General features: G+C 35.0%; 1 protein-coding gene across 1 annotated transcript in view; it reads left to right on the top strand.

Moving 5' to 3' along the window:
- MALRD1 (MAM and LDL receptor class A domain containing 1) overlaps nucleotides 1-11,818 on the top strand; it is a 579,678-nt gene that overhangs the window by 473,805 nt on the left and 94,055 nt on the right. Inside the window, exon 35 of the mRNA XM_029239293.1 lies at nucleotides 6,935-7,060. Within this exon, the coding sequence (XP_029095126.1) occupies nucleotides 6,935-7,060 (126 nt within the window). The remainder of the gene's footprint in view (nucleotides 1-6,934; nucleotides 7,061-11,818) is intronic.

The following is an 11,818-nucleotide window of genomic DNA, read 5'->3' as shown; positions in this document are numbered from 1 at the left end:
TTCCTTCCTTCCTTCCTTCCTTCCTTCCTTCCTTCCTTCCTTCCTTCATCACAAATCTTCATTAAGGATGTAATTTATGCCACATGTTGTATTGGACATTGGCGATCCAGATGGACATGACATGGTACAAGCTCAGGTTGTTAGATACATTACATATTAGTGAAGGAGATTAGTGATAGTTGGGATACCATGTGATAAGTTCTATGACAGAGATAAAAAGTGTTATTGAATAACATAGGGTACTCCCTAACTATGGTGCTAGGGAGTCTATAAATTTTAACAAGAAAAATGATTGCAGAGCCAAATTTGGAAAGACAGGTAGTCATTAGGCAAGTAGAGATGCTTGATTCCAGTGGAGAATGTTCCAAGAATAGAGAAAAAGTTGTTTGATTGAAAGATATTTCATATAGCTAGAGTAGAGTTTGTGGTACACGGACTTTTGCAGAAATAGGTTGGGAGAGATGAGCAGGGACTAGGTCTTGAAGAATCCACCCCATCATGCCAGGAAGAAGTGTTTAAGTAGTACATGGAATGGATTGCAGTGAGGATGGGGGACTGGTTAGGAGATGTTACAGTGGAAATATAAAGGGATTGAGTAGATTAATGGCATGAGGTAAGATTATGAATAGATTTAAGAGACATTCAAGTGAAGAGGAGGAGAAAGTAATGAAAAATAGTTTCCAAGTTTCTAATGTGGGCAACAAGACGGCTAATCAACCATTCCTTGAGCTGGTAAAAATAGGAGAAGGACCTCTTAGGGTAAGAATGTGGCTTCATTTTTAAACATGTTGTATTTATGGTATCTGTGGCACATCCATGTGAAACGTTCAGGATGTGTTTATAAATGGATGTCTGGAGCTCAGGAATGAGCTAAAGGAAGATATATAAAGATACATAGCTATCAGCATACGATGATTCAAGCTGTGGATGTAGATGAGATAATGGAGAGAGGAAAAAGGTAAGGTGGCAGACAGAATCCTAAGGAACACGTAAAGGACTGTTAAGAAAAACCAAACATCGAAAGACACGGAGATGTGGTCATAGACATAGGAGGGCAACCAAAAGAGAGTGATGATCTTAAATTAAAGGTAGAAAGCCTACGTATCAGAGAGTATTCAAAGGTTCAAATGTTTCTGAGAGATCATGTAAGATTAGGACTAAAAAATACAGACTGGGAAAAAGCACAAATGGTTGCTGGTGGTCTTGGAGCAGAATTGTGATGTCAGTCTTTTGTGGAGAAGATGGGAAATGGCAGAGGGAAACCGGCTACAGAAAACTTCAGGAAGTTGGCATTTCGAGTGGGGTATAGGATAAAATAAGAGGTTTGGTTCTTTGGTTTGTTGGTTTTGTGAGGCTTGCACATATTTAAATGTTGTAGGAATAGAATTCTGAGAAGTTTGCAATTTTATGCTGGAAAATCGATAGCAATTGATATTTGAAAGCCTTTTATTCTTGCAAAAATACATGTTTAGTGATCAGAATGCTCAAACAAAGCATGTGATAAGTCCAAATTTAAAAATAATTCCTATTTAATGTTGTCTTTCCACTGGAAACATGTTTTTTTATACACTGAAGTGATACTTTACCAAAAATATTTCCTTTCCCTAAAATAAATGGAAAAATAAGTATGGTTTAATTATATAGGAAAATAACACAAAACCAGGAACATTCTTCTCATTGATATTCCTCTGATAGCAATCTATTCACCAAGAAGATTTTGATTTCATCAGATGTATCGGTCAATATCCTAGCAAGAAATTGATGGCACGTTGATATTGTATAATTTGAGATTGTTTTAATAAAGGGATTATTTATTAAGGAAATAATATGCATAGGGAAACCATAAGGAATAGTAACAGCGGGGCCTTTTATCATCCATAGAACAAAGGATGTGAGAGGAGGGAACAGTTGCCTGAATCTAGAGTCAAGGAGAGCTACCTGATAAAAGGAGTGGCATTTGGTTACGGAGCCGCTAACCAGTGGTAAGCTCACAGTCTCTTCTCTCTGCATCAACGTCTTGCTGGTGCTACCTATCAACCAAACCCAACCAAAGCTAGAAGGCAAAGAAGCATGTTGATGTATCCTTAGAGTTCAACCTCCCAGGGCTCAGAGCAGGGAGAGAAGATGGAGAATGGCTCAGGAGAGGCACATTATCCATCAATAATAGAGATAATGGGAAAAACAGATGGAGAAGTGCATAGTTTTCCTATTATCTAACTTTATGTTCCAATAGTAGTCAATATGTCTTATCAAGTGGAGTGTCACTTCTGAAGATTGGGAATGGATCATGCTCCTAAGACTTGTGGATCAGCCTTGATCATCCATAGTTTTATTACTGGACTTTCAATTTGTTAGCTAGGATCTCAGCATCCTTTGGTGCTTCCCCATCACACTGTAAAGATCATCCTCTGCATTTGACAGCTTCTAACAAGAGTGTTTCTCAGTTTACTCAACATTAAGATCATAGAGATTAAGTCTTTTTTACAGAGGTATTGGAGAATTAAATGAATTAATATGATAAAGTGCATAATACAAACGTAATACATTATTATCCTTTCCACTTTAAATTATATTTATAGTTTTATTAAAATTATTTAAGCTGCTAAGATATTTCAATAAGAGTAGTGATTGGTTTTAGTTCAGGGATAGAACACATATCCATCCTGCTCCATGCTACGTGTGTGTCTGCCTTGAAGGGCTTGTAGCCTTTATTCCCATGGCCAAGATCATAGTTTCTTTGCTGTTAGAAACCTTAATCTGCTACATACATGAGTTTCATTTTAGTAGTAAATGGATACACACCCATAGTCATACATGCCTTACTTTTGTGTATATTTCTTATGAGGCAACTATAATCTTCAAAAGGGATTTTGCTTTATGGAAGTAACTCCGATGAGCCATTCATGAAGTGTTTATCTTTAATGTATCATCTACCTGAGTGAATGAGCTAAAAGCCATAAAATTCTCTGTGTTACTTAGCTTATTTCGATTAGAAAGAGTATGAACGTCTAGGATGATGACAGATTGAAATAAGTATTTTTATAGACATTAAACCATAATGTTTGAAAGAGAATGTGGCAAAAGTAGGTATTGTCCAGGGCAACATTTTGAAACCTGAGCTTCCTATAAATTTTATTTATAACTTATTTGGACTAATTTCGGAAAATATTTTTGTTGTGTATGTGTTAATAATGGAGGATAAAAAGAAACTAATGATTCCATTTACTTTGCTACATTCAGTCCTTTGTTGTATAGGTGTCAATAAGTATTAATTGCATACATAATTTATTTTCAACCCACTTTTTTTTTTTTTTTTTTTTTTTTTTTTTTGGTACGCAGGCCTCTCACTTTTATGGCCTCTCCCGTTGCGGAGCACAGGCTCCGGACGCGCAGGCTCAGCGGCCATGGCTCACGGGCCCAGCCGCTCGGCGGCATGTGGGATCTTCCCGGACCGGGGCACGAACCCGTGTCCCCTGCATCGGCAGGCGGACTCTCAACCACTGCGCCACCAAGGAAGCCCTCAACCCACTTTTAAAAGGAAATTAATAAATACCAACTTTAATGTTATACCATTTAAAATGCCACAGAAACTAAGATTTTAGTTTCAAGTTTCATAAAGTGAAAGGCCAATTTTTAACTATCTAAACTAAACTTTTGATAAAAATGAAAAAGTAAAACTTTCTACAAATGAAACCATTTATTTTCTTATATACTTTTTATGTGTTTCAATGCTGTTTGGGCCATAGTTGAGCATTTATACCGATTACAAGTTAGAACTCTTCATTGTACAGTCAACTTGAAAATAAGCTCTCAGTCACACTGGAAATTAGGTTAAGGAATATGGATTGGATTAGTATTTCTGAGAGAAGAAACGTCCAAAATAATGCTTTACAAGTAGATGAGTATCTGTCATCTTTGTATTCAAATTTCAACACATTATATTGTTTAAAACCATAAAACTATTATCTTGTATGGTCCCTCAGCTCCTTGCAATGAAAAACAATGATAAGAAAATATGTATACATACACATACATGGATATATTGAGGCATGTATATATTCACATGTTCAGTTTTTACAAATATCTCTTCATCTTATAGGAGTTGGAAAATTATCCTATTTCTTAGTTTACTTGGTTTGGAATATTATTTATCTTGTTGATGTATTACATATCCTAAATTATGTCACCCTTTGGAAAAGCTTAAAGATCATCTCTTCTCCTGACACCTTAGCCATTTCTACATTCCGGTTTCAGCCTCATTTTTTAGATTTGTCTGTCCTACCTCTTCACACAAACTCCCCAGTCCAAGGCAAACTGCTTTTACTCACTGTTCTAGTATCAAACTTATTGATTCCCAATCTGTAGACTTGATTCCCACTCTGCTAGATGGCTATTCTCTGGAAACATTAAAATTTAAAACATATCTCAAGACTCTATTCTTACTTTCACCCTTTACAGACTTCCCTATGCTAAAGGAATCTCTTATTTTTATCATACTTATCTATACGAATGCTTTTCTAAGTCTGGCTGTATGACATTTCTCTTATTATTATTTTGAACCATTAATCATTCTTATATTGTTATCTTGCTTTTGTTGCTGTATATGTTTTGGTTACTGTTTTAAAAAATTTCTCTCCTGCACTCACCAGTGGAAGTGCTAGGCATAATGTCTTACTTATAGTGGCACCTCAATAATATTTATTGGTGTGAATTAATGTTCTAGCAGGAAGAATTGCTCAATGAGGAGTATCACTTTAATTTTTCAGATCCAGCATTTTTAGTCAATGGAAATACATACCTTTTTAAAAAAAATTTATTGGAGTATAGCTGGTTTATAATGTTGTGTTAGTTTCAGGTGTACAGCAAAGTGAATCAGTTATACATATACATATATCCACTCTTTTTTTAGATTCTTTTCCCACTCACTACAGAGTATTGAGTAGAGTTCCCTGTGCTATACAGTAGGTTCTTATTAGTTACCTATTTTATATATAGTAGCGTGTATATGTCATCCCAATCTCCCAGTTTATCCCTCCCCCTCCTTATCCTCTGGTAACCATAAGTTTGTTTTCTATATCTGTCACTCTACTTCTGTTTTGTAAATAAGTTCATTTATATCCTTTTTTAAGATTCCACATATAAGCGATATCATATGATATTTGGCTTTCTGTGTCTGACTTACTTCACTCAGTATGACAATCTCTAGGTCCAACCATGTTGCTGCAAATGGCATTATTTTGTTCTTTTTTACAGCTGAGTAATATTCCACTGTATATATGTACCACATCTTTATCCATTCCTCGTTGATGGACATTTAGTTTGCTTTCATGTCCTGGGTATTGTAGATAGTGCTGCAATGTACATTGGGGTGCCTTAAAAAACATTTTTATGTTCCACTTGACAAAAAATTTTGATAGGCAGTTCTCAAACTGAACTTTGTCAGTAACCTATGATAACTCAAATAAACAACTCCTTCCAGCCCATAAATATACTTTAAAAAAAGAAAAATTTGTGACTGAACTGACAAAATCTGTGCAAGACCCATGCATGGGGATATTTACTCCTGAGTCTTCTAAACTATCAATTTAGCTTGAGAAATTTGAACTTAATTGTCTTTATTCCAGTAGAAGTAACTTTCCAGATCAATCCTTTTTAAATTTTTGGCAATAGGTTTGGGTTAAAGTATTCAAATAAGATATTGTACATGAAACCATTAAGTGCATCAGAGAGAAGCAGAGCTATTCTTGTTGAACTTGGGGTAAGTGCCAGAAAGCCCTGGATCTTCACTGCTGCCTTCCACATATCTCTGCAGAAACCCAGGGCTCAAAGGAACAGGAATAGAAATGCTGTTTAGATCAATATCATTATTATTTAGTGCTTTTGAAATCGATCCAGAAATCCTGACAAGATGGTGCAGTAGGTTCATTCTTTGATACTTTCCCTCTACTCCAAGCACATAACAATGCTAGATAGAAGAAATGACCCTAAAAAGGCTCAGGGACATAATTAATATAGGGCTGGAACAAAACTGGAATAGAACCAAGCCTGCCGGTTTGCAGGTTCTGAAGCAAACAGGAGACTGGAAATGCATGATGGTGGCCTGGGATGAAGGGTTCTGGTTTAGCCCTAACTCGTAAAAGGAGTGTAGAACAGTCCACTGCCTTACAGGAAGTTATAATCCTGGAAAGACTACAGAGCAAGAGGAAGGAACACAAGAAAACAGTTACAGGACTAAGGGTAGCATCCAAGAGAGGTCAAGTACTTTGCAGAAATAGATTGCCATTGAACTGTCAGTATCATTGATGGGTTCATTGATAAGGACAATTTTCTGAAACAACCAAAGTCCTATGCACAAGATGTATGCTTGTCCCTTGAAATCAAACCAACAAGAGACTCTGAAATTAGTAAAATACCTACATCATGCACTGGCAATGCTATAAAGGCACATACTCATATTACCTTGGGCTGCAGTGATCTACATCACTAACCAGATCTAACAGATACCCAGTGACTACCCATGACTTATAACCCAGTTGGAAATGGATGAACATTCAAACAAATTACAGTCTCTGTTAGTTCAGTTGCACATAATATAGAGATGTTAGGGGAGCAACAGAAGTACAGAGATCTGCCTTGCTATTAAATTTGACTCTAGTCTAAAATCAGTTTGGACTATATAGTACATACAATGCATTTTATACACACGTACACGAATAATACTACATAAGGCACAACTGGGAGATGATTCTATTGACAAACTTTTTGTGAAGAAATTTTTAATTTAATAAATTGAAGTTTCCTTCACCAAGAACTCTAATATATAGTTTAACTGTAGGGCTAGCAAAATGAGGGGTAAAACAATAAACTGTCTTATTATTTTATTAGAAGAAATTTGTTTTTTAAAAGCGGTGATAATTATTGTTCTTCTTTTCAGCCAATGAAAATTGTTCTGTTGGAGCTTTGATGTGTGCCTCTTCTAACAGCTGTATCCCAGTACACAAGCGCTGTGATGGTTTTGCCGACTGCATGGATTTCCAGCCTGATGAATCCAGCTGCTTAGGTACTGTATATCCATTAAAATATTCTTTGTAATATAAGCCAATAACTTAACCTGCACACAATAAAAATATTAAAACTTGAAATTCTGAATAATATCAAGCATGGAATAATTGAATTACTATTATTGGTTTGGGGGCAGGAAGAATGTTAACATTAATTTGCTACATTTATAAAAAATGTACAAGTATATAATATAATGAATTCATGTATACTCTACATAAACCATGTTCATGAAATTTAAAAAACCATTTTAATTTAATATAATATAACTTAACATCATTAGCATTTAATAATCTCTTCTATGCAAATTGCTGGTTTCTATAATAGGGAAACCCCTACACAATCTAATATGTTATTAATATTTTAAATTGTAATTTTTCTCACTTCTTCATAAGAGCTCCCTATTTGCATTGATCTAGTCATGCTTAAAAGTCAATTTATTTAACTTCAGACTAACTTTTAAACATTTTTCTTTCTTCTGACCCTAGAACATTTATAAGACCTGATAATGTGTTTTTGTGATTATACTTTTATCAAAACTGCTTTAATAGTCTCTAATTTATTATAGTCCATTGTTAACATCTCTCCTGAGTAATTGAATTTTTATTTCATGCAGGAGATATATAAAATAAAAGATAGTTAGGGGCAATGTAAATGTCACAACTAAACAATAATATAAATTGGTGATAAAAGATGTATTCAATCATATTTTCTAAATAAATTGGGGATATTTCATATCAAAACTAGGAAAGAATATATTTTTGTATCTTTCAAGATAGAAGAATATTATAAGTGACAAAAGCATGATAATTCAAATAAAATCATAGTGCAAAAAATATCTTTTTTTATGCTACTAAAAATGAGTACTTGTGCAGCACTGAATTTTATGAGTACAAAGGGAAATCAAGAAGTGCACAAATCTGATTCCATAAAATACATGAAGATGAATGCTCTTTGGCATTACTTCTCTACTATGCATGCTTATACATCAGATTAGATACCCGAAAGGAAATTCTGTTACTCTCTTCAGAGTAAGAAAGATATTAATGAGATAATTCCATTCTTTGAAACTATTAAGACACAGCACTTATGTCCAGTACCCAAACGTATTTACATAAAAATGAGATTTTCTTGAGGATAGACCTATATGAGAACAAATATATTGTAACATGTTACGGTTCATTGTCTGCTTTGACATGTTCTATATTTAAAAATACAAAGAAACAGAAAACAGAAGACCTGTCATTCATCCTGCGTGATAGACAACCTATAGGTAATAATATAGAACACATTTTTGTTGTCCATCATTTCTGTCACTCACCGATTCATTTAGTTCATTTACAAAGTATAGGTCATATTGCCACAGCTATTGGGTTAAAATGAAATAAAGAACTAGTGAAACAGTTCTCAGAAATAAGATCCATATTACATTATGCATTCTCTTATTTATATTTTCTATGCTTTTTAGTTTGTCAATCAAATATGATAAAGTCACTGTTTTTAAGAAAACCTTTAAGTCTCATCCATGCTGTGCCCATGCACATTCCACCTTCCTCTCTCTTTTCAAGCATCATGTTCTTTTAAGGTCAGCATTTCATAGACATTTATGAGGCCAGTCCTTAAAGCATCCAGTAATTCTCCCAGTGATCACACAACAGATGGTGAGCATCTGGTCTCCCCTCACCTCAAGGTTTAAGTCATTAACAAAAACATCAAGCTCAGGCATTGCATGAGTGTTGCAGGTTAAGTATATTTCAATGAGTCCTATCTATTCCCAAATTACATTAAAAAGGCATATTATTTGCAACTTTTGGTTGCTTAGGCAACAGCAAATTATTGAACAGGATACATCCAAGTTAATGTAAATTGAAAGTCTTTTTCCAGTCATCTGCAGTAGTAGAGGTTAATAAAGGTTATGTTAAGGTGATACTGTAATTATGATAATCACCTGTTTGAAGGAGAATTAGGGAAAGGCACTAAAAATATACAATTATAGGATGAGATATTATTAACTTAATATATGAATAATAACAATATAGCTTAACAAAGTTTCAGAAGCTTTTGAAAACCAAACCAAAACATAACACAAAACTTCTCATACAAGTACTGTGAAGTTACTTCAAGTTTCTGAAATATGGTTAATCCCTCCTGCAGTTCTTGTGCTGGGATTTCAAGATAAAGGAACAGTCCATGCCCACTAGGAATTTGGTTTGCTGCACAAGCTTCTGGTGAACTCTTATAATCCACAGAGCTCCTGAAACTACATGTAGTTTATTGTGTGTGTGTATATATATATATATATATATATATATATATATTTAATCCATGACAACGCATAAATACCATACAATTCAAAAGGGTTCTTGATCCCATAATATCAAGAAACACAAGGGGTGATAGAAATTCTGAACTGAATAATTATTTGACATTTTTATACTAACAGGCTTTAGAATTAGAGGACCAGAATTTAGTTGAATATCTGGTGCTCCCTTGCTATTAACTTGAGCACATTATATTATTGATCAGTTTCTTCCTCTGTAAAAAAAAAAAAAATGGGTAAGTATGGGATATACCACATAATGTTGTGAGGAATAAATGAAGTAACACCAGTAAAACTCTTGGGACAGTCTCTGACGTAGAGCAAGTCTTCAGTAAACAGTAGTGGTGATGGTGATCATGATGACAGAAGAGGGAAAATAAAAGAAAGAGAAGAATTTGGAGAGAGAGCAGTGGTAATAGAAATTAGGTTTCATGGCAAACTCAAAGAACCTCCAAATATAGAGAGATGGATGAGAACAATCATTTAATACTTTATGCATACCATTCGCTAGTGTAAAATTGTTATAAATAAATTTAATTTTATCCTCCCAACAGTCCTATAAAAAAGGTCATCCTCACTTTAAACATGATGAACCTTATACCTAAAATACCTAGCCCAACGACAACACATAACTCATTAACTAAACCGAGTATCACAGAGGGAAAAACCAGGACTCACATGGTTATCAGTCTTCCCAACAGTCCATCATGGAATAGCCATCACTTCCCTAGTCTCCATGCAATTTAGAAGAAAAAAAAAAAAAAATATATATATATATATATATATATATATATATATTTGTGTGTGTGCCTAACTGCAAATTATTTAGATTTAAGCTCAAAAGTTACTTTTGTTTTTATACTGATCACTTGTCCAGCTTATCTGTGTTTTTCTGCTCGTCCAAAGTAACACACCAGAGTGGGATTGAATGTGAATCCTTTACAGAATGATATTTCCACATAGTTAACTGTGAGTCCTATTGGCTTCCAGACACATGGTCATAATAACCAATTCAAGAGGGTACAAGGCAGTGAGACAATAATAGTGCTAATGCTAATATTACACTTATGGATTTCTAGGTCCCAACTATTATCTACTAAAAATATTTAGTCTCTTCATTACTACCTAGTGTACCCCTGTCTTTCCCCACTTCATCTGCTCTCTGCTGTAAATTGTTTTGAGTAGATTAAAGGTGAAAATACTTGTACTGTGTCTTTCCATCTTCTGGATAAAGAACCTGGGTCTAAGGCAGAAACTTAGAAAAACTTCTCGCAGAGATAATCTACAAATCTTCTGTCCACCCAAACACCAGGATTCACTCTTTATTGCAGCCAATGCCTGTGTTCTTTCCACTGTGCTCCACTGTCTCGTGCAAGAAAATACATATTTAGATTCCCACAGAATCATTCTGATGTAAAGCAAGCATCAAAGCAAATTTTAATGACCCCAGAAAAAAATGTGCAGCTGTGTATATTTTGATGTTGTGCAGTATCAGACACTCTACTGATTTTTTGCTAAAACACAACTCTTATTTGAGGAAGATTAAAATTGTACCTAAGACCCAAAATAACCATAAAATGGTTTCTCTAACAAGGTATGTATCTATTTATGCTTTATCATATTGATGGGCTATTTTTAGTCAGACCAGCTAATTTCTTGTTTATGAAGGAAGTTTCACATTTGCTCTGTTCAGCTGAGTCTGCCCCCGAAGCCTAAGGGGTGTAGCTCTTAACACTCATCTCCAACACTGCACTTCCTTCTTACAGTTAAATGGGAAGATTTGAGGAAGGCAAGATGGGAAATATAACCCTGGGAAAGCAAAACACTGAAAACTTTTGAAGCAAACAAGATACCAAATACATGGTATATTTCAAGTTTTTCCCCAAAATGCACCCTCCCTCCTTCCCTATTTTCCTCTTTCCTAATGCCTCTTGTATCCCCTTCTGAACAGAGACTGGCATGACAATCTGACTCTCTCGAGACGCCCTATCCTCCCACGTTTTCCTTCAATGAATATTGCCTACATAATGTTTCTATTTCTCCTCTTTACTTTCCCACTATGCCTCACGATCATCATTCTTCCCCTACCCAAGTAAATGGCTTCTCTCTGTGTGTTAATATTTCATCTTGGCTTCAGACCTACAAATCCTGCCCACTGAATACTTCCACTTGGATGTCCCTTAGGCACCTACAACACGGCATCTTTCCCTTTAAAATCTTCCTTTCCCATAAATCCCCCAACTCAAGGAATCAAGCCATCAATTAACCAGTAGCCCAGTCAGAAATCTGAACATCATCCTTGAATTTCCCAAATAATCACCAAGATGTTTCAATCCCAACATTTAAATATCTTATAAATTCCCACAACTGTGAATGCTCCCACCCCATCCCTTTCATTCAGGCATTCCTGGATTTTGCTACAAAAGACTTAACTGTGTT

The sequence above is a fragment of the Monodon monoceros genome, unplaced genomic scaffold (assembly GCF_005190385.1).
Source record: "Monodon monoceros isolate NGI ecotype Baffin Bay Population unplaced genomic scaffold, NGI_Narwhal_1 Super_Scaffold_21, whole genome shotgun sequence".
Lineage (NCBI taxonomy): Eukaryota > Metazoa > Chordata > Mammalia > Artiodactyla > Monodontidae > Monodon > Monodon monoceros.
Note: the sequence above shows the minus strand (reverse complement) of the source record. Positions and strands in the feature narration are given on the sequence as shown.